This window comes from Dromiciops gliroides, chromosome 4 (genome assembly GCF_019393635.1).
Source record: "Dromiciops gliroides isolate mDroGli1 chromosome 4, mDroGli1.pri, whole genome shotgun sequence".
NCBI classification, from domain to species: Eukaryota; Metazoa; Chordata; class Mammalia; order Microbiotheria; family Microbiotheriidae; genus Dromiciops; species Dromiciops gliroides.
In genome coordinates, this window is record NC_057864.1 from 475655677 (window position 1) to 475679232 (window position 23556).

General features: G+C 46.3%; 2 protein-coding genes across 5 annotated transcripts in view; both read right to left on the reverse strand.

Moving 5' to 3' along the window:
• Nucleotides 1–2468, reverse strand: part of LAT2 (linker for activation of T cells family member 2) — a 49902-nt gene extending 47434 nt beyond the window's left edge. For both annotated transcript variants that reach the window (XM_044000088.1, XM_044000087.1), the window contains exon 1: nucleotides 2315–2468. The gene's annotated coding sequence lies outside the window, so the exon portion shown is untranslated. The remainder of the gene's footprint in view (nucleotides 1–2314) is intronic.
• An 11707-nt stretch (nucleotides 2469–14175) lies between these two features.
• Nucleotides 14176–23556, reverse strand: part of EIF4H (eukaryotic translation initiation factor 4H) — a 33677-nt gene continuing 24296 nt past the window's right edge. The window contains exons 3-8 of one of the 3 annotated variants that reach the window (XM_043964459.1): nucleotides 21100–21164; nucleotides 20912–21008; nucleotides 19557–19616; nucleotides 16465–16608; nucleotides 16058–16204; nucleotides 14176–14821 (exon numbers count right to left, since the gene is read on the reverse strand). In XM_043964459.1, the coding sequence (XP_043820394.1) occupies nucleotides 16065–16204; nucleotides 16465–16608; nucleotides 19557–19616; nucleotides 20912–21008; nucleotides 21100–21164 (506 nt within the window). In that variant the 3' untranslated portion in view covers nucleotides 14176–14821; nucleotides 16058–16064. Of the gene's footprint in view, nucleotides 16205–16464; nucleotides 16609–19556; nucleotides 19617–20911; nucleotides 21009–21099; nucleotides 21165–23556 lie in introns of all 3 variants that reach the window. The other 2 variants (XM_043964458.1, XM_043964460.1) reach the window with 2 other exon arrangements.

The following is a 23556-nucleotide window of genomic DNA, read 5'->3' on the forward strand; positions in this document are numbered from 1 at the left end:
CCCTGATGATTGGTGCGACTGTGGGAAAGTCTTCATCTCTAAGAGCCCCAATTTCTATATAATCACGGTCTTCTTACTTAGTATCTCTTTCCCAGGACTTTATTAACCACTGGGTCCTATGGTAGTGCAGGCTACAAGGGGAGGCTATGGTCCGTGGGGTCAAAAAGAGTCGGACACGACTGAATGTTTGAACAATGACAACCTATGAAAACACGAGATAGCATCAGCCCCCCCCCCCTTTTTTTTTTCTTTTCTACACCAGTGCAGTAAGAATTGGAGCTCTGGACCTTGTCCCCTTATCCGGCCTTCCCCTCCAGAGCTGTTCCCGTAGATGAGCATTCTAAGTACTTAAATCTCTTCTATCGGCATGGTGGTTTAAGTAATTTCCCCAGAAAATTACTCAATGGCTGTGGCCCGGCTTTTAAAAGGACAGATAAAGAAGAGGCACTAAACTATCCCCTAACCTGCCAAAATGGAACAAACCGGAGGAGTGTTTGGCCTCTTGGTCTTATGGAAATGTCTCGTCGCTTGGCTCTGGTGCACCCCACGCTCACACTGCCCATGGTTCTGGTTAGACGCCGTGGTCAAACTCTCCAGCAAGCTAGCTGATGCAGCCTACTTACGTTTTCATGTTCCTTATCCAGAGTAGCCTTCCTCCATTTATTTTTAGAGACCTCCTCCCCTTTTTTAGAGACTTCCTGAGCCCGTCACCCCACTGGTGATGTGACGGCTGCCACAGAAGTCCCTTGGTCTGAAAACTCTACCCCTGGACTTCTGCTGGGTCTTTGACTAGAGAGAGAACATCCCACTGCTTTCCCAGGCTACTACCCACAGTATGGTGCCCCATAGGACAGTAAGAGTCTCCCATTTCCTCCATCACTTTCTAACGTCCAGACGGTCAACAAAACAATAAATCATGTCAAGCTGTCTAGCACTTGCTGACTCTTGTGAGTGGGTCTGAGCTGCCTCCAGCACATCGACTGTATCTTTCTCTACCTTCCCATGCTGTCCTTGGCTAGGAGTACCAATAAACCAACCTAACCCATCTTAGGGTCCTGGCACCCAAATCTGCCCTAACCTCTCATGACAGACCTGGAGAACTCCAAGCTAAAACTCATGGGGCTCAGGGTGCATAAAATGGCAGACAAGGCAGGCGGATCTTCTTCCTAGAGGGCACCACATCTTCCCAGTGACCGTTTGTAACCTCAGAGTCATCCTCTCCTCTGCCTCCATCTCCCTCGCCATCCCCCATATCCAATCATCTGACAAATGTTGCCGGCTCTGTCTCCCCAACATCTATCCCCCCTCCACTCCACTGTGGTCCAGAGCCTTCTCATTCCCTCTTATTTGGGCTCCCCTAATGGCCTCATCTTTCTCCTCACAGCTGCCCAAATGCCTCTCTCAAAGTGTAAATCTGACCATGTCACTGCCCAGTTCAACAGACTCCAGTGGCTCCCTATTAGTGGTGGGATAAACTGTGGTTGGCATTGAGAGCCTTTTACAGGGAGGCTCCAGCCCAGCTGGCCTCACCCGTGACACTCATCTTCCCCGGTGACTTTGCATTGGCCGTCCCCCAGCCCTGTCATGCTCCCACCTCGTCTCTGCCTCTGAGAATCTCTCTTCAGAGCTTGGCTGGCAGCATCCCTCTTATATCAGGCTTTCTCCCATCTGGCTGCAGGACCTCAGGCCACCAGGCACCTTCTAAGCCCCCAAGTTGTAGAGAAAATGGTGAGCTGAGTTCATGGAGGGAGTTTCCTCACATTAATGTGACCACAGATCCAGTCTCTACCCTTAGCTACACATATGCCTTCTCTCCTGATGGAATGTAAGCCCCTTGAGGGAAGGGTCTCTTTTGTTTCTGTCTTTGTACCTCTGGGGCCTAGCACAGTGCTGGGCACAGAAGGACTTATTGCTTGCACTTCAGAGCTCTGATAGGCCTTGGACACCACTGGGTATAACCTGACTCCTTTTACAGATGAGAAAACTGAGGCCCACAGGGGTCAAGTGATTTGCCCAAAGTTACACAGAGAGTTTTGTCTGAGACTCCCATGTAGGTCTATCCCCTCACTTTGCACCTGTAGCAAGGCTGATCCATGATGGAACAGACGGTGCCCCAGCCGGCTTTTCTGCTTCTGTCTCTATCCCCTGAGAAGGAGCTTATAGGAAGAGCAGTGCTGGGGCACTAATGCCACCCATCTCCCTCCTGCCCCTGGGAGAAGAGCAGAGGGTTGTGCTGCGCCCTGGGGAGGTCCTGCAGCCGGGGCTGAGCCCCCCAGCCTCGGTGGGCTGCTCTTCCCTCCTGGTGAGCACTTACCTAGGAGCCTGGCAGCTGTCTTCACTCTGGGAGGCCCATCTCTCTCTGGTCCCTGCTCTCTCTGCTGTCACCAACCCAGAAGGATGGCAGGCAGGCTGCTAGCTTCCTGTCACCTTCTGAATCACTCCCCTCAAACATCCGCCTCTCCTCTGGACTGGCTAGCTGGAGATGAACCAGAGTAGAGACACAGAGATGTCGGGAGGGGGAGACATTCAGAGGCCAAGAAATATGAACAAGACCCAAAAGGAGGGGAGAGGCAGAGACAAAAATAGTCTCTCTAGGGAGAGAAGAGGGGAGGGAGATGTAGAAAAGGTGGGGGAGGGACATAAACAGAAAGGGGAAGAACTAAAAAAAAAAGAGGGACAAAACAGGGAGACAGAAACATAAAAATAGAAGAGAAACAAAGATACATGAGAGAGAGACAGAGACAGAAAGAGAGACAGAGAGACAGAAAGATAGATGAGAGAGACAGAGAGAGAGAGAAATGAGAGACAGAGAAAGACAGAGAGAGACATGGACTGAAGGGAGGGGGAAGAGACAAACTTCCAGACTCCTCAAAAGACACATCTGCTTTAACCAGGATGCACTGCAAAGTCCTCTGCTGCTTGTCTCTCACCCTCCTCCACTCCTGGGTTCCCAGGATGTATCATGAGATCTTACGGTGGGGTCTTCGCCCCCTTATTGCAGTCCCAGGCCCCTCAGGCACAGAATGTTTTGTGGGAAGTCTCAGAGATGTGGGTTCTCATGTTGACCTCCCCACTAAGGAGTGAATAATCAAGTGCCTAGGTGGTCTGCCTGCCCACAAGGGAGCTCATAGTCTGGTTGAGAAGGGACTCACACAGGAGGGCCAAACAGCAGCTAGTACAGAAGGGTGGGCAATGTGGTAGCTGGGGTGAGTACTACAGGACTTTAGAGAAGGAGGAAAGATGGCATCTCACCTATTGAGCATAACCCAAGGACCCTTGGGTCTTGTCATCTACCCCTTTGATAGACTTTAAGCATTTTTGATAAGATTAAGCGTTAGCAAATGCTTAATCAATGGCTTTTCTTTCTCATTATTTTAATTAATAAGCATTTATTTCCTCTCTTTCCCACCTTTTCCCATGGAAAAGAATGTAAAATAAAACATAAAGCCTTGTCACAAATACGCCTAGTCAGGCAGGACAAGTTCCCCTATTGGCCGTGTCCAAAAATAAACATCTCATGCCAGAGCCCGTCAGTTCTGTCAGGTGGTGGGCAGCATGCTTCATCATTCATTCATTCATTCATTAATAATGGAGTCCAGTTATTACTCATTTTACAGAGGAAGAAGCTCTGGCCCAGAATGGAGCAGTTCAAGGTCACACACAGCAGGGACAGTCATGACTTTTTCGGCTACAACCCAGTGCCTTCTCTGGGCTCCCCACCCCAGAACTGCCACTTCTCCCCAGCTGGGGTCTGGCCATCAGGGAAAGGAAGATGCTCTCCTTGGCCCTGGTAGATAACCACATAAATTCAGCCAAGAAGCACCTGGGTGTATGTTGGGGAAGGGCCCGACCTTGTGGGAGGACCCAGGCTCCTAATATCACAGATCGAGAACTACATAGAATCTTTGAGGTCATCTAACCCATCCCCCGAATTTTTCAGATCAGGAAGTGAGGCCCAGAGAGGTCGACTTGCCAGCATCACACAGCTTACTAAGCCTCCAAATTCACCGCACCTGGACGCTTCCTGCATCGTGAATGGAACTTGAGCAGGTGAAGGGGAAGAAAGTCAGGGCCTCCTCACTGGCGTCCCTGGCCAGGCTGATTGTTCGATCATTTGTTCTCCCAAAGACTCTGTTGAGAACATCTGGTTCATAAAATAGGTTTTTATCACTTGTGCCCCGAGCTGGCCTAAACCCTACGGGCTGGCCATTCCTCTCCCCTTCTCCAAACCACAACACCATCTCTAGAGCGACTAGAAGCTGACCCAGCACAAAAGCCAATCAGAACTGCCCGGGAGGAAATTTGGGGCCTTGACCTAAATCAAATCACATGGTTGGGGTTTGTGCTGTCGCTGCCCAGAACTGCCATGGCCAACGATGGATGGAAACCACCCTGACCCAGCCCCCTCCTTCCCTATTCCTGGACAGTTGCTTCCAATAGCCTTGGGCCCTCAGGAGATGACCGGCTACCTGTAGGCTTGCCTGACAAGATGAAAGTTTGTGACTGTCCCTGTATTTCCACAAAAGGTGGGCTTATCGGCAGTGATGTGAACGGTAACTAAAAATAGCCAGTGTTTATATAAAACCTACTGTGCTTGTAGCTATGCTTGGAGCTTTACGATATTATCTCATTTTATCCTCCCAACAACTCTGGGAGGTGGGTGTTATTAATCCCCATTTGACAGATGAGGAAACCAAGACAAACAGAGGTTAGGTGACTTGACCAGGGTCACACAGTTAGTAAGTGTCTGAAATCAGATTTGAACTCAGGTCTTCCTGATTCCAACCCTGGAGCTCTGGTGCCACCTGGCTGCACCAGGAGGCTAGCTTTTAGGCTGGAGGGAGAAGTCAGAAAAAGAAAAGTGGGACTGTTCTGTATCTGTCACATGTTGTTTCCCTCTAATAGAATGTGAGCTCTTTGAAGGCTGGGACTGTAACATTTTTGCCTCTGTATCCTTAGTGGCTAGAATACTGCTCAGCACATAGTAGGTGTTTAATAAATGCTTGGAATTGAATTTAATTGAACCAATCTGAGTTCAAATTTGGACTTTGTGTAACTTTGTCATTTCTTCTCCCTGACCCTCAGTTTCCTCTTCTGGAAAATGAGGGGGTTAGACTGGATCATCTCTAAGGTCTCTGCCCTTGAGCTCTAAATCTACAAGCCAGTGACAATGACCAGGAAGGAAGTGGGGAAGACCTAAGAAGGTGAACACATCTGTTTGTTCAGCCGCTACTGTGGCTGCCCAAGCGAGGAGGGGGATTCCTTTATGACTCAGTGTGAAGAGGACAATGAGGTCCTCATTGAGCCCTTACTATTTGGGGACAGCCTTAGAGAGGACCAGACTGTTCATCCGCCCTCCCGGGGAGGCAGCCCAAGCCTTAGCATCCTGGGGTGACCCCATCAGAGCTGGAGACACCTCAGGGTCATCTTCTCCAGCCCCTTCATCTCACAAAGAAGGGAATTACTGTGTTCAAAGTCACACAGTCAGTCAAATGGGGGGGAGTGGGTCAGGGTAGCACAGTGGAAAGGGTTCGAATTCTACCCCTGATGTGGAATTTGCCATGTGTGAACTTGGGCAAATCATTGAACTTCCACGGGCCTCATCTGTTTCCCCATCTGTAAAAGGAGGTTGGACTAGATGGCCTCTGAGGTCTCTACCAGCTCTAAATGCATGAGTCTATGAGTTACTTAATCTCCCTGGGCCTCAGTTTCCCCATCTGTAAAAGGAGGTTGGACTAGATGGCCTCTGAGGTCTCTACCAGCTCTAAATGCATGAGTCTATGAGTTACTTAATCTCCCTGGGCCTCAGTTTCCCCATCTGTAAAAGGAGGGGGTTGGTCTAGAGGGCTCTTCCAGCTCTGGGTCTAGGATTCTATAGTAAATAAAGTCAAGGCTGTTGGGGGGGGGTGGGAGGAAGTACCGCAGGTCCTAACACTTATGGAAAGACCCCTCAGGAAATTGGACCCCCAGCTTCCGTAAATGTCTCAGCTGATGCTGCTATGGAAGGTTGGGGGAATCATTTCAGCTCGATGGGCCTCCGTCTCATCCTCAGCAAAAGAAGGAGTTGGACTGAATCTCTTCGCTGCCCAATGAGAGGTGGCCCAGGAGAAACAGTACTGGCTCTGTACTCAGAGGTCCTGGGTTCAAATCTAGCCTCTGACATTTACCATCTGTATAACCTTTGGGCAGGAAACGTCTGAGCCTCAGTTTCCTCACCTGTAAAGAGGTAAGACTCGACCTCTCTGGGGAGCCTTCCACCTCTGGAATTTATGATCTCGAGTCCCCTCAGGTGAGGCTTCCAGACACTAAGGAGATCTAGGAGTATTCCTCCTTCCCTCCAATTGGGGTTAAGTGACTTGCCCAAGGTCATACAGCTAGTAAGTGTCAAGTGTCTGAGGCCGGATTTGAACTCAGGTCCTCCTGACTCCAGGGCCGGTGCTCTATCCACTGCGCCACCTAGCAGCCCCCCTCCCTCCCCTCTCCCCCCCTCCCCCCATACCAGCCCTGCCAATGCACTAGCTGAGAGTCTAGTGTTAATGAAATCACCTCAGGGTTCCAGCTCATGAATTGCAAATGTCCCTGCCTTGAGAAGGGCTTGGGCACCTTCCTACTGCTGCCACCTGGTGGTGACAAATGATAACTCAAACCCAGAAAGCAGTCAGGTAGGTGTATGCGGCTGTTTGTTGCTTTGGGTTTTTTGTTTTGTTTTGTTTTGTTTTGCAGGGCAATGGGGGTTAAGTGACTTGCCCAGGGTCACACAGCTAGTAAGTGTCAAGTGTCTGAGACTGGATTTGAACTCAGGTCCTCCTGAATCCAGGGCCGGTGCTCTATCCACTGCGCCACCCAGCTGCCCCCTTTGTTGCTTTGTTTCCCAAGGAGCTTGGCAGGTGAAGGTGTCAGGGATTCCTGGTGCTTGATTATGAAGCCAGTTGTTTTTAAGTCATTGTTAAGACCAGGCAGAAGACTGGAGCCTCCAATGTGGAACTTTTTACTTGACTAAATCTGGAGTGATCCTTTTATTCTATTTTATTTAATTCAGTCCTATTCCATTCCTCACCACAGACATTTATATTTATTTAAATAGATTTTGTAGCTATCTTTTGTTTTTATATCACCTAGATTTATCCCCATATCTTCCCCTCCTCTCCTTGAGATAGCTGTGTGTGGGGGTTTTTTTTTGAGGAAGAGGAAAAAACAGCAAAACCAATTAACACAAAAAATACGGTTAATCTCCTAGCCCCCCACTCACTTTAGCAGATCAAACCCCCAGAGTGCAACTACTAAGTCTCTGTGGGGTTCTAGGGGTAGCCCTGAGGGATTATGGGTAGTATTTCTGGGCTGATCACTGCTAAGTACCCACCAGGGTGCCATCAGTTATTTATCCAGATTTAATTAGCTTTTAGAAAGAACTATTTTACTAACATGGTACATAGTAAGAACAGTTGGTACAAGGGACAGCTAGGTGGCACAGTGGATAGAGCACTGGCCCTAGATTCAAGAGGACCTGAGTTCAAATCTGGCTTCAGACATTTGACACTTACTAGCTATGTGACCCTGGGCAAGTCACTTAACCCTCATTGCCCCGCAAAACAAAAAACAAAAAACAGGTCTCTTGTCGAGGGAGCTCCTCAAGCTGAGCCTTGGAAGGAGTTGGGTGTTCAGTCCCAACACCTCATTTTACAAAGGAAGAATTGACCAAGGTCCTGTACTTAGTGGCAGAACCAAGACTCTTCAGAAGGGGTCCCATGGCCCAGTGAGTGCCTGTCTTACCCCTTCATGTTTCCTCTTAGAACTCATCTTCCCTGACCCATGAGGTCCTCCTACAACCTTATCTCACTCTGTCAAGCATCCCAGGTTCACCAACTGAACCCCATCCCAGACTCTTTCCTCTCTCCCCAGTCATAGGATTACAAAGGGAACCAATTATATTGGAATACATTTATCAAAAATTTTTTGGAGGCAATTGGGGTTGTGACTTGCCCAGGGTCACACAGTTAATAAACATCTGAGGTTCGATTTGAACTCAGGTCCAAGTGGCTTGCTCAGGGTTACATAGGTAACAAATGTCTGAGGTTGGATTTGGACTCAAGCCCTCCTGACTCCAGGGCCGGTGCTCTATTCATTGGGCCACCTAGCTGCCCCCAAGAAACTTTTTTTTTTTTTTTTAGGTAGGCAATTGGGGTTAAGTGACTTGCCCAGGGTCACACAGCTAGTAAGTGTTAAGTGTCTGAGGCCGGATTTGAACTCAGGTCCTCCTGACTCCAGGGCCGGTGCTCTATCCATTGCGCCACCTAGCTGCCCCCAAGAAACTTTTTAAAAAAAAGTTCCTGGAGCCCAGGTTAATCTTCCCCCACCCTGCCCCACCCCTTACCTCACCCCTCAAGGCTATAGCTGCAAAAGAGGTGTAGACCTTCATTGACTTTGGTACTATTTTAATACCACAGGTCTAGTTCCAATCCTTATCTGTTTACATATATCCTTGTTTCTTCCATTAAAATGTATGTGCGATTATTTCATTCTTCCCCTGACACTTAATAGATGTTTAACAAAGATGTTATTCAGTCATGTCCCACTATTCACAACCCCATTTGGAGTTTTCTTGGCAGAGATAATACTTCAGTGGTTTGCCATTTCCTTCTCCAGTTCATTTCACAGAGGAGGAAACTGAGGTAAACAGGGTGAAGTGACTTGACCAGGGTCACCCAACCAGTGAGTGTCTGAGGCTGGATTTGGACTCAGGAAGATGAGTCTTCCTGACTCCAGGCTGGGCACTCTATCCACTGCCCCCACCTTAATCCAGGATCCTATTATCTATAAAAAGAATGTCAGGGGCAGCTAGATGGTGCAGTGGATAAGGCACCGGCCCTGGAGTCTGGAGGACCTGAGTTTAGATCCGACCTCAGACACTTAACACTTATTAGCTGTGTGACCCTGGGCAAGTCACTTAACCCCAATTGCTACACACACACACACACACACACACACACACAAAACAAAAAACAACAACAACAACAAAAGAATGTCAAAGCCAGTCTGTTACTCTAACAGCCAACTCCTTCCTAACTTTAACACATTCTGATGTGGGGCTTCTGATCTAGAATGCCGACACAGAAAGCATCCCCCGTGACTGCCTTCCATTTCTGCTTCATGCATTCATTCTATTGTGCTTATTAGAGGTTAGAGGGTGGGATTAGATTATCTCTAGACTCTCTGACCCTGAATTACACCATTTAGAGATGGCACAAGGACAGGAAGCTCCACTTCTCTGGAGTAGAGACTTCCAGAGACAACCATCTGAGATGCAGTGCTGAATCCTTAAAAGAGGAAAGGCATCAAATGCTCATTGCTCATTAGCAAAGGCCCTCAGGTCCACAGAGCCTGAGAGTGCTGGCCTTGGAAGGCCTGAATTCAAGACTCAGAGCCTTGCTTCATCTGTCAAATGAAGATCTCAGCTTGCAGAGGAAGCGAGATGTGAGGATCCAAGGAGATGCATACGAAAGCTATTTTTGAAACACCACAAAGTGCTGTTTCAATGGAAGTCATTATTGTTATTTGGTTTCTGGGACCAGCACGACCTCTGGGATCAGAAGACCTGGGCTTGAAGCCCACCTCAGACACTACCTGTGTGATGCTGGCCGTGATACACATCACCTCCTTGGGTTTCAGCTTCCACAGCTGCAAGATTAAACTAAATTATTTCTAAGATTCCTTCCAAAGATGAGGATTGCTTAACAGTTAAAAGATTAGAATGACAGCTAATAGGTAGGAGACAGAAAAACTACAAAAACCTGACACAAAACCTCAAGGCACGAGTCAGTCAGTCAACAAGCCTTTATTAAAGTGCCTGCTATGAGCCAGGCACTGTCCTAAGGGTTAGAGGTACAAAGGCAAAAACTGTCCTTGCCAACAACGAGGCTTATTCTCTGAGGACTGGAACATGTAAATAACTATGAGCATAACAAGATACAAGAGTAGATGGAGGGACAGCTAGATGGCGCAGTGGTTAAAGCACCGGCCCTGGATTCAGGAGTACCTGAGTTCAAATCCGGCCTCAGACACTTAACACTTACTAGCTGTGTGACCCTGGGCAAGTCACTTAACCCCCATTGCCCGCAAAAAAAAAAAAAAAAAAAAAAAAAGAGTAGATGGAGGGTAATTTCAGAGAAAAGGCACAAGTGTAGGAACAAATTGTCATAGGCTTCAAAAGCGCCAGAAATCACCATTGTCATAGCTATGCAGACCCCAATTGTGTCACAGAACACTGAGACACCAGTAAAAGTTACTGCCATATTCTATCTCTTTTTTTTGTTTTTGTTTTTGAGGGCAATGAGGGTTAAGTGACTTGCCCAGGGTCACACAGCTAGTTAAGTGTCAAGTGTCTGAGGCTGGATTTGAACTCAGGTCCCCTTGAATCCAAGGCCAGTGCTTTATCCACTGCGCCACCTAGCTGCCCCCATATTTTATCTCTTTTAATGGACAGTAAAGTATGAAAATTGTTTTAGAACAAAGAGAAGATAAAAACATCAAAATAAAAGTCTTGGTGCTTAAAAGAACTAAGCTTTATCCAAAGGAAAAAACAACCAATCCACAAGAAGCAGCACTTGGACCTTTTGCCTGCAGTCACATAAACGGGCTAGTAATTGTTCTCTCTTCCTTTTAAACTTACCTTAAAAAAGAGGTTAAACAGGGGCAGCTAGGTGGCGCAGTGGATAGAGCACTGGCCCTGAAGTCAGGAGTACCTGAGTTCAAATCCGGCCTCAGTCACTTAACACTTACTAGCTGTGTGACCCTGGGCAAGTCCCTTAACCCCAATTGCCTCACTAAAAAAAAAAAAAAGAGGTTAAACAGGTAGAGGCAGTGAGTATAGGAAGCAATTCTCTCCATTCCCCAAATTAAATACCCAAGAGCCCTCTACTGTTGGAATACTATACTTTATTGTTTTGAATACAGTGATACAAATTATACAGGTTCATTACAGAAGAGAAACTCTAGCAGTGGGTTATATGAATGAGGTATGGACTATTTTGGTTCAATTCATTTCAAATATCCACAAAAGGAATGCTCTAAGAAGCTAGGAATACACATAAAAGCCTACCAACCTCACATAGTGAGAAACAAAGCACGCCCACTCCTGTACCAGACAGAAACACAACTTGGTCTGCAGTTTGGCCTGAAGTCAAAAGTCCTGCAACCACCACCCTATGGTCTTGTGGATCCTACGGAGGTGATGTGGCAGCCAGGGACTGGATTTGCAATTGGACAACTTGTGTCTGAGTCTCAGCTCTGCCACATGGGACCTTGGGAAAAATGACTTAACCACCCTAGGTTTGCTTACTCTGCTGGGAAATGGAGAGGTTGGACTAGGTTGGCTCTCTAAGCCTCTAGGGCTGCCCATCTGGTTCTGAATCTATGATCCATCCCATTAAATCAGTCAATGCCATTCAGAAAAGAAAAATGCTAAATGCTCAAAGATCCTGATGGCCTTTCTCCAGATACTCCCCTATCCCTTTTCATTATTTGGAGAAGTTGTTTCTATGCATCAGGGTAAATGTATATAGGGAAGAATTCTTGAAAGTCAGGGGAATGTCTGAATATTACAACATACACCGAATAACACCTCTCAGAGTCCTGAGAATCCTGGTCATTTTTGGCCCCAAGAGAAACCTTCCCAACAGCTATGTATTAAATAGGGAGTTGGAGAGAAGGGGCAGGAGACAGCCTGTGGTCCTGGGTTCAAGTGTTCCTCGGACATAAAAGGGCTGTGTGACCTGGGGAGTCAGTGTCTTTTAACTTCAGTGCCCAAAGGAAACTTAGAAGACTCCAAACTCCAGTTGATGCCAGTACTCACTGGTGCAGTTTCCTCACTGGAGAGATTTTTATAACAAAGCTGTATCACATTTTGTTATAACAATCACAATCACAGGTCCAGATTTCGCCACTACCGCCATCAAAGAAAATACCCAATTTCAAAAGGAAGTGTCAGTCCCAAATTGTAGAGGGGCTGTAAAGAACCTGGCTGCACAATGCACAAAATCCAGCCCTGTCATGCTGCAAATTTAGCAGCCTATCAAAGTAGGGGGGAAAAACCCCTAAAAAAATCATCTCATTTCTGGCCAGGGAGTCTGGGGTTCTCCCACTGCCCTTCATTGCCATTGCCCTCTCAAGATCTTATTAATTGGCCTTGTAGTTTAACTAGTCCCAAGGAACAAACTGCCAAAGCACTTCCTGTGCCTCTTCAATCCCTGGGAGGCCCAAGTGTTGAGATGGAAATGCCCAAAAGGATACAAACTGCGCATCTGACTGACTTTCCAAATTCCCCCCTTCCTTTCCACGCACCGGCATCAAACACTCCACCCTCTCCCCTCCTCTCATCTGTGCTTCCCCCCGCCCCACATCCAGACTGTCCAAAGGGACAAGGTACCTTGGGAATATAACACTCCCTTTTAGGGGGACCCTTTAGCCACAGGTCAGGAAAGTGCCTAGAACTTCCTGCTAGGAACTAGAATTCAAGTCTGTTGGGGCTCCAGAAAGACACAGCCAAAGGGCAGATGACTGAAGAGTGGCCTCTTGGGACACAATGGGGATTATGGTCAGGCAGACAGTGCCAGTATTGTTTCTGAGACTTCTACCAAGACACCATTAACCAGTGGTGATTCAAATTCAGTTCGAGGGTGGCAGATCAGATGAAGTGGCAACTACTTATAATTTAATCTACTGCTGTTATTGGAAATGTTAACAGGGAGGCATCTTCACCCCAAGCCTTTGGTTTATGTGCCATGAATATTCTTGCCACTTTGCGATACAAAGATCTGTGTAGAAACAAATAGCCTGTAGTTTACAAGCAAGGGTTTCCAGAGCCAGAATTACCTACAGGAGCACTTTATTAAAATCTTATGTTACACAGTTCCTATGCCCAGGCACTGAGAAACAGATGTCAGAGAAGCCATTTTCCTCTATCTGAGGGAAGGGCTTGAACCCTTTTCAACCATTAAGAGATCCTGGAAGGACATGAACACTTTGGGCTACGTGAGCCTAAGCAATCAAGCATTCCTCTCCAGCTTTCTCCCATTTATCACAGTAACTATACAACAAGGCAGTTTCAGGATATCGAGAGTCTGGTTCCTAAATAGCTAGCTTTTCATCTCTTCAAAGGCTTCTTGTATTCCAACAGGAGACCACAGAACAACACTGACTCCCAGGACCAGTCTTCTCATGAAATCTAGGAGGCAATTTGTTATCAAGCATCCAAACCCCAAGTGCACATGCTGGCGTGGCTGGGAACCATTGCTCTCCTCTATTAAATCAGACGAGTGAGATTGCTTTCTGGCTCAGTCTAGGACCTTGTTAGAAGGCAATACCTTCAAAGTCCTCAGCATCTTTGTAGGAACATCACCACCCAATTCCACCTGCTTCCCAAAAGGTCCCCCAGCCAGATGAAGATGATTTCTCAAGGTTCCCTATAAATGACATTTGAACAAAGTTGAATGCTAGTCTCTGCTAGATGTGTGTGTATATATATATAAGACCTTCCAGGAGGCCCATCAATTTATAACTAATCTGCCAAAAACTGGACCGATTATCATCAAGTTCTACTTTGAATACCCCAAAAAAGTCAGATTTGAAAATCTGCCCTATTTTTGTTTTTGTAGTGGAACAACGAGGGTTAAGTGACTTGCCCAGGGTCACACAGCTAGTGTCAAGTGTCTGAGACCACATTTGAACTCAGGTCCTCCTGAATTCAGAGCCAGTGCTTTATCCACTGTGCCACCTAACTGCCACCAGTCTACCCAATTTTTAAAAAGGATTATTGCCATCCCCTCCCTACCCCACTCAACCCCACCTTTTCCCAGCCCAGAGCTAATGCCAGACTACACTGAAGGTTATGTTTCTGTCTGGTAGAAACAACTTCTTTTCCAATTTCAGGAAAAAAGGGACAGAGAGGGTGGACAAAAAGCTGAAATGAGATGTTGGCTCCGACTTAGTTGCTAGCTTTTTAAATTATTTCATTAGATTTGCCATTTTTCAATGTCAAAGTAAAAATCACAACAAATGTTATAAATCATTTAAACTGGACCTTCTCTTTCAAATAAATGAGTTAACACAAATTTGAGCAACAATCCATGGTGAGCAGCTGAAAAACTGAGGGAGACTCATAAATAAAGACCAGCATTAAAATATTACTTAAGGTTTTCTTTTATTTAAAAGATCATTCACAAAATACCATATCCATAAATTTACTTTCTGTCATGTAGCAGAATGGGTTAAGTGTTTGGAATTCCATTCTCACATTTAAAATGCAACTGGATTAACCAGAAGTTGAGATTTTTGTTGCTGTTGTTCTTAATCTTTTCCACATTGAAGATGTAAGTAGGTCATCTGAAAGCATCCGTTTTGATTACAACCACACAATGCATGTCTTTCTTAGATTACGTGTTGGTGTTACACAAATGGTTTCTTATCTTAGGAGCAGAGAGTATGACAGGTGGAAGGAAGGAGGGAAGGAAGGAAGGAAGAAGGAAGCAGGAAAGAAGAGGAAGGGCCCTGTAAATTGCTGTAACTCTGGAACAAAGAGAACAGTGACTGAAGCCAGGAATGGGGAGTCCACAACAATGTCACCATCCAAGTGGACCAACCTAAGCGGCTCTGACGGCCAAGAAACCCTGGCGGCTGGCTTCCTTCTAGCTACTGCCATCCCCAGCCTGAAAGCTTTGGCTTTTGTTTTCTCGAATAGTTTGCAAGTGGGAAGTAAACTCTCCCCGATGAGCCTTCAGGTCTTCAACTCTATAGCTACCCAGGAGATGCTTCAAGGTTCGTGACGAATCTGAATGAGACACAACATCGCCAGATCCTAGGGTCAAGGGTCAGTGCTCATGACCCACTTTTTAGAATGATGCTAGAAAGCAGAGCATCTCACTACTGACTATTTACACTTGGGGACAAAGAAATGCTGGGGCTAGAAGCAAAATATGTGGCCATGGGCAGTAAATTTTACACTCCTTCCAACACAACACAAAGTCAACTTTATTTGTATAAACCTGCATTTAAAAGTTACTTACCAAACATGTAAAACTAAAAAAAAAAAAAGTGTGTAATTTTTTTAAAAAGCAAAGACTCAATGAGCATTTTTTAAATAGTCAAATAGGCACAGATCCACACCGCTGTGCAATCCCCCAAAGTTGAGATAAAACCGGATTGCAGTTTGCAATATATACAAACACAACCCTCTAATCTGCCTAATAAAAGGAATTCCCTAGTAAGGATTTTGGTTTGGGCAGAGAGATAGACCTGCAGGAGTGAAGCCAATTCATCCTAAGGTAATACCCTTTCTCCACATTTTATATAGATACATACTTTTAAAGTTGATCCTATTCCACTCGTATCCTGTTTATAGGAAGGAATTGGGGGGTGAAGTTAAAGAGAACGACCCGTGAGCTGGTTGGAAGGACTACGCCAGTGTCGAGCCTTAGAGAAGGTGTCCAATTTTACATGTGGGTCAACAGATGGTCCAACCACCTATTGGGGAATTCTTTCCTAGTCGCTTCTTTGGAGCCACAGCAACCCAGAACCAAACATGCAGGTCAGAAGAGAAGTGAGGAAAAGGCAAAGGAAACAATATTGGAGTTTCAACAAAGTCTAACCAGTGTTTCTAAAGTAAAACAGAGAAAGCCAAGGAGGGGAATGGAGCAGCACCTCATATCGGGAACTCCCACCCTCCAGGGTGATGGCAGCTTTCATTCATTCATCTGCAAGAAACCACGTGCTGCGAAAACGAAGAGGAAAACAGGGAGGGCAGGGGGGTGGGAGGGGAGGGACGGGGCCAAGGTGGTGGGGAAAAAAACAGCACAAAACAGGCACTAGATACAGCAAAGCCAAGAACGTACTAAAAACCACTTGTTAACAGCTGACATGCATTCACAAGCTCTGTGTTTTCAGTTTCAAGAAAGGAGGAGGACAAATGTCAGGTGGCAGGAATGGTAACTGCAGGGTTGATGTCCAGAGTAATGAACTCTGTCTACTGCTGTCTTGCTCAAGAATTCTCCCCCCATTCCCTCCCAACCTCGAGCTCATTCTTGCTCTTTGTGAACCACTTCCTCTCGGGGCCGGGCTCCGCCGAAGATAGCCGAGTTGGGATTGGCTACTTGATTGAGGGGGGTAGCGACTGTTCGAGGTTTAAGCTGAAGTCGGGGCCTCTGTGCTCTTTCCTCTGGAAAAAGAAATAAAACAGCATTTATAAAGCACAATTTTCCAGCCTGGAAATAACGACCATGACAGCCTGTTGCCACATGGCTTCACTGACAGTAAAAACTACAAATCTGGAGGTGGCTGCATGAGAGAGTACCAAGGGGCAGGGGACAAGCCTTAAATTGGACCAGGGCACAGGGACAAGTCTTTCAAGAGCTTTGAGGGTAAAAACATTGCCGCATAGGGCAGCATTGGCCATTTGCACACAAGCATTAATTATACCTTCTGTTGGTTCTCTGAAATCCATTGAAGAGCCCCGAAGGGGCGGTCCATCTCGAAAGCGGCTCCCCATTGGGGGACCACCTGTTCGCCGGTCCCCTGGGCGACTACCTCCACCTCTGCCTCCCAAGAAGTCATCCTTGAAGCCTGGAGAAGGGAGAGGGCAAAACAGCGAACAGCTGGTCAGATCCAGCACATCCTAAGGGCACTTCTATATTCACATTTCTTTGTCACTAAAGTGAGCCTGGGTAGGGACTGGGTCTGTGAATGGCCTAGGGAAGTCCCAGGTAAGGAAACCAAGCTCGCTCGCTCTCTTTCTCTCCCTCCATCCCTCCCTCCCTCCCTATCAGGTCAGCATGTTCTTGGTGATCTGTGATCTCAGAGTTCCCCACAGCAGTGGGGTCAAACTCAAATACAAATAGCTCTCTACAGGCTGCATGACGACATAGAAAACCACAGATGAGCAGTATCTGAGTTGTATGGTATTTTTACTCATCTTGTTAAACATTTCCCAATTACATTTTTAATTAGCGGGCCCAAGGGTCCAGAGCCCAGAAAAGATTAAGCCACTTGCCCAGGATCCCAGCAAGTGTGGGTGTGTGAATGGTGGGATCTCTATCCATCGGGCCAAAAGAAAGTGAACACCAAGAGCAATCTAATATGAGATCTCTAGGGAACTGCATCCAAGTTGTTTCTGCAGAAAGAAGCTAGAAGGGCAGCTGGGTGGTGCAATGGACAAAGCACAGGCCCTGGAGTCAGGAGGACCTGACAGTTCAAATCTGGCCTCAGACACTTGACACTTACTAGCTGTGTGACCCTGGGCAAGTCACTTAACCCTCATTGTGGGTAGGTAGGTAGGTAGGAAGGAAGGAAGGAAGGAAAGAAGGAAGGAAGGAAGGAAGGAAGGAAGGAAGGAAGGAAGGAAGGAAGGAAGGAAGGAAGGAGGGGAGCTAGAACTCTGGGTTTCTTGACTTAAGCTGTTGCTGTAGTGAAAGAGCTGATCTGAAGCTTCTCCCAACCAGTGACACCTGCCATTGCACATCTGGGTACAAAGGACAAATGCTCCTAGGAGCCCTTGGCCTGCCCTCCCTGAGCTAATGGCAGTGAGAAAGGAACCAGGAGAGGCCCTGAGCAGGCTTAGGTCGTACCAGGATGGAGAAAGCTCAAAAGAAAGGTAATCTCTAGGACTGACTGGGACAAAGCCAATGCTCCACACACAGCAGAGCCTTGGCATCCATTCTCGAGCCGAAGAATACTTCTTATTGCACAAGCTCGGGGATCAGGCAGACCCCCCACCTTGCTGTGATCGGGAATGTGGGGTGAAGGTGGAGCACACATGAAGACCACAGCCCCCAGCATTGTTTCCCAGGCGTTTCTCATCTGTTTTAAAATAACCACTCTATAAATCACGGGCAGCCCTTTGGGCTTTCCCCACAAATAGCACCTGCCACACAAGCCAAGCCAAGGAACTACTCTAGAGAAGTTACATTATAGCCTTTACTTTTCCTCTTTTCAGAAAAGACTGATCTTCTCAACAGTTTTGAGAAGTGGAGGTTTGAGAGCCAGCCAAATTCTTTCTATAGGTCAGATATGAGGTGCTTCTATGAAAGACAGGCTGAGACCCATAATGCTCCTGAAACCTTCCAGTCACAAAACCAACGCCAACACACAGAAAGAGCAAAAATCATTAACATTTGTTTTCTAAATAGTGTGAAATTGGAAATTTAATGTCTTAAATTTTCAGCAAAAACTAATTTAGGAAACATGGTATTAAAGTAATGTGTCTAGGGGCAGCTAGGTGGCGCAGTGGAAAAAGCACCGGCCCTGGAGTCAGGAGGACCTAAATTCAAATCCAGCCTCAGACACTTGACCCTTACTAGCTGTGTGACCCTGGGCAAGTCACTTAATCCCAACTGCCTCACCAAAAACAAAATAATGCGTCTGACTTTCTTTAACAAGCATCCCTAGTACACGGCCAAACAAGCCTTTATTTCTGGAGCTCAATGCTGAAGAGCCACGCCTGCCTCCGGGGCTACTGTTAAGAAAGCATCCCTCCTTTCTCCCAAAGACCTTCTGGACTAAGAACAGATTCTCATCTGTGGACCTCAGAGAGGTACAGTGAGGATGGACAGCTACAGGAAACCCTGTGAGTGCTACTTAGGAGCAAGTGACCTCAAGAGAGGAAGATCCTCCTTCCTAAGAAACTTCCCTTCACTTTCTGGTATGATTGTATAATATATTATTTTAAAGGACCATAAGCGAACATCTCTCTAGAAAGGGAAGCAATGATCATAAAAAGAATGTGTGGCTTCATCAAGTTGTTATTTGTTTTTTTTTGGACAGTTTGTTGTTCAGTTGTGTCTGACTCTTTGTGACCCATTTATGGTTTTCTTGTCAAAAACACTACAGTGGTTTGCCATTTCCTTCTCCAGTTCATTTGACAGATGAGGAAACCGAGGCAGAGTTTAATGACTTCCCCTGGGTCACACGGCTGGTAAGAGTCTAAGGTTGGATTTGAACGCAGGACTCCTTGACTCTAGCTGCCCTGATGGACAGTTACTATACTAGAAAAGCAAGGGAATGCAGTAGATTAAGGAGATCTGGCAGGCCTGAAGGGTTATCAAACGAGAGAAGAGTTAAAAAAAAAAAAAAAAAGCCTTCCTATGCTGCACTCTGAGAGGCACAATGTCCAGGGACAGGGAGGTACAGGTTTGTTTATTACATCACACTGCACTTTTATAAATAAGCTCATTTCTGACTGGTTGGGGATTATGGGGATGAAGGTTGGGGTTGGTCTTAATCCCTGAAATTATTCAGCCCTTTGCTGAGTGGAGATGGCTGGATTTATTTAAAAACCAAACAATTTCGCTGACTGCCTCTGAGAAACAGAATGGAGCCAGTCAGGTAACTGCTCCAAAGGAGCTTTGAGAAAAAGGTCTCTCCTGAGTGGTTGTTTGTGCAGTGGTGGCACCATGTGACATTATCCTCTCCCTTCAAGGAACCAATGACAGGTGGCAACCATCAATTGACAAGAAACATGCAGGAGCCATGAATATCAAGGCAACAGGCTGAGTGTAAGAATTTAAATCTGATACCAGAATTAAAGTCATCCCGGGAATCCCAGCCACCTCTAGATTCTCGAGAGCCACCCATTCCTGAGGAGAGACAAAGGAAAAATTGATGAGAAGGGCTAACTAGGATTGTTTGCCCCAAATGAGGGTAAGAATTCTTTTAAGACCAGTAAAACTTTAAAAACAGGAAGAAACCAACCAACCAAACAAAAGCCCTAAAACTGAGCACTGGCTGATAATTCCAAGGACCAAGCTTGGCCATTCACTTCCCACTTTCAGGAAATGAGTTAATGCTCTTCCTTCCCTTCTTTGCAGACTTGGCACTGTCAGACTCAGACAATGTGGTCATTGGTTTTGCTGAACTGCCTTATTCTAGCCCTCTTTTATTTTTTGCCACAAGCAGCGGTCCCCAAAGGTGCCCATCTGGAAACAAAGGTAAAACATAAAAACAAAAACCTGCCAACTCCTTTACAGAAACAGGAGGGGATAAAGGAACTGCTCCAGGCTCGGCTAGCCTGGTCCTCAGACCGCAAGGCCCGTCACTGCTGTGCCCAAACTTCAAGTTTCTATCGGTTGGCAGGACTGCTGGGGTGAACATACCTGCAGGCAGGTTCTGCAGAACAGCCCCCACCTCTAGAGACCGGTCAGGTATGGGAAGCGATCTTTAGCATCTCTCACCTACTTCAATACCTGGGGGCTAAGCTCTCCCCCAGCTTCACCCCCACCTTCTGCCCCTCTGTTCGGAGGGGAGGGCCATGAATGCCAAACCTCTATTTAAGGAAAGAGCCCAGGGCTCAATTGTCTCCTTTCTCATCTGCTGCACTACTTTAGGATCTCTCCCCAGGACTGCCTTCCTCCAACAGACTGTATACTCTTTGAGGGCAGGGACTGTTTGTTTTTTGGAGGGTTTTTTTGGTACCCCAGTGTTTAGCAGTGTCTGGCACATTTGTTGCTTTTAGTTGTTTTCAGGAATGTCCGACTCTTCATGACTCCTGTTGGGATTTTCTTGGCAAAGATACTAGAGTAGTTTGTCATGCCCTTCTCCAGCTCATTTGACATATGAAGGAACTGAGGCAAACGTGGTTAAGAGTCTTGCCCAAGGCCACACAGCTAGTATCTAAGGCCAGATTTTAATTCAGGTCTTTCTGATTTCCAGGCTCATGGTGCTCTTTCCTCCTTGCCTTCTAGCTGCCCAGCAAAGTGGCTGACACATAATAGGCACTTAATGCTTACGGACTGAGCAAAAAGGCTCTGATCCCTCCTCTATATTACAAGAACTCATGAATAGGCCATCAGAACCCGTCAATAGCAGACCACAAATATTCTGGCTCAGTGCAGCATATGACTTAAGCTTTTATAAATAGTTTTTAAAGAATCACCTCTGTCATCTGGTCCACCTTTCCTGAATCCAAAGCCTCCTTTATCTTGTTTTCTACCTTCGGCAATGTCCACTCGAAGTGATCGATCGCCCAAGAGCTGGTTATGAGGAAGAAAAGTGTCAGTAACCACAAGAAGAAAAAGTATTTGAAAACCAAGCTGGCAGAAATGAATCTGGAAATATACTCACTGCACCATCATAGGTCAAAGCTTCCTTAAGGGAATCCACCTCATCGAATTCCACATAGCAAAATCCTGTAAGAGAAATAAACGCCCAGTATTACACCAGTATTCCTAGGCTAACACTTGGAGGAAATGAATTTTCCCTCTCTTCACCCTCTGCTGACTTAAAGCCCAGTCCCCCAGGAGGAGACTGCTGCTCTCCACTTATAATCACTTCAGATTGCTAAAGAAGTGTGCTTTCACATGACCAATATGGCGATCTTTGTAGGACTTCACATGTATGACTGCTATCACTCTGCTTGCCTTTTCACTGCTTGGCAGAGGGGCAAGAGGTAGAGACTTCAAAACTTTTTAAAATGGGTATTAACAATAAATTTAAGATGTTTCATTTAAAAAAAGACAAAAATGCAGAACCACGGCATGCCATTTTCACATGTTGACAGCTCTTGGCACTATTATGTCTGGACTCAGTTATGTGGGCTGTCATATTCCAACTTGAAGAGGAAGGCCAGAAAGAGGTGCTTGTTTCTGGTTGAAAATGTGCTCGCTGGTAGAGACAAGTTTTGGTTGGCAAAGCAGAATAAATACTGACATAGTCCCAAAAAGTTTAGCAATGAGAACTCCCCACTTTGATGACAAAGGTCAATGCAACCTTTTATTGGACTGTGATGGGTAGTCACTTAGGGGAGGCACTGAGAGAATGAGAAGGACCCAAAGACTACAAGAAGCCTGGATGAGGAATATGACTCAACCAACCTCTAATAGATCCAACTGTCTCCAGAGCCTGGGCAAACAGAACAAGGACATTCCTCCCCTATAACCAGACCCATCCCCCATTATGTCCTGTGAACTTGGCTTACACTAAGTTCTTTTCTTTTCTTTTTTTTTTTTGGCCAGGCAATGGGGGTTAAGTGACTTGCCCAAGGTCACACAGCTAGTAAGTGTCAAGTGTCTGAGGCCAGATTTGAACTCAGGTACTCCTGAATCCAGGACCGGTGCTTTATCCACTGTGCCACCTAGCTGCCCCCTTTATTCTAAGTTCTAATGGATTTTTTTTTTTAAACATAGTTTAGCCAGAGTTAAACTTTCAGAAAATATTACCTCAAAAATGAATACCAAGTAACAGAATTTTTGTCATTGCAGAAAACTAGAAACAACCTCCATGTTCAATAGGAGGAAAAATGGCTAACTTATGGCTTATGGCTACTATAACACATACTAGTGGTGTGGCCACCGGAAATCACTCAAGCTAGGCCTCAGATCTCTTTACTGTAAAATGATAAAAACCCAAACCAAACCAAACCAAAAATCCCAGTTTGTGCCTGCTGGGAGGCTCAAATGAGACAGTGCTTTGCAAACCTCAAAATGCCTTGCCAGTGCAAGCTGCTAGTGTTGTTATGGGCATGTCTTCCATCTCCACGGATGGCAAACACTTCCTAGCTCAGTAGATGGTTGTGAGTTTGTGACCAAAATAATTAAATAAACCAAAGTCTGTCACCTGTGACCATTCCTTTCTTGGCCACCTTTGAGGAAGAACATTAACAAAATGGAAACTGATTAGATGAAGGGACCATGTTAGTCAGACATTCTTATCAAGGATCTGAGGGGCCATGTGGTAGAAGAGAGATAAGACTTGTCCTGCTTGGTGACTGGGAGAAGAACCAGCAGCTACAGGTGGAAGATGAAGAGAGAGACGTAAAGACTGATGTAAGGAAACACTTCCAGCCAAGGCTGGATGACCACTCGGAGATTCCTGCTCAGGCATGGGCCAAACTCTGCTGGGTTGTGCACTGTTCCATCATGAGGTGCTGGAAGAGGAATCTGGGGGGCTGCACCACCAAAGTGAGGCTCAATTCAATACGCACGTGTTGGTGCCTAGTGTGGGCCAATACTAGACCAGGCCTGTTTCAAAGTCTCCAATTCACAAAAGGAAACAGACCCTGCCTTCCAAGAACCACCCCGCTGCACAGATGAAGTGACAAACAAGGGAACTGTACAATCAAGTACAAAGTGATTTCTGGGAGGGGGTGACCCTTCAGCTCAGCATTATAAGAGGCCAGAGACCACTGTAAACGTGTGGAGAACAGAGGCAGCTAATGTCACAGAAGCAAAAGCAATTACACTCTGGCTGGAACATACAGACAAAAGTCAGATTATGAAACAGTTTAAATGCCAGAGGAACATTTTCTCCTACACACAATAGGAAGTTATTTAATCTTGAGGAGGGGAGTGACACAGTCCTTTAGGAATACTGATGCAGCACAGCTGGGGGGATGGTTCTAATGGGATTAAAAATGAGATGTGAGGCAGTAGAAGCAATGGAAGGAGATGAGGACAGCTTCAGGCTAGAAGAAAACCTGTGCTGTCTGCAGGCCTCAGGGAACAAGCCCTGGGATAACGCTGAAAAAGAGGGTGGGTAGCTGCATGGTGAGTGCCTCCTTCCCAAAGCCATCTAGACATTGGT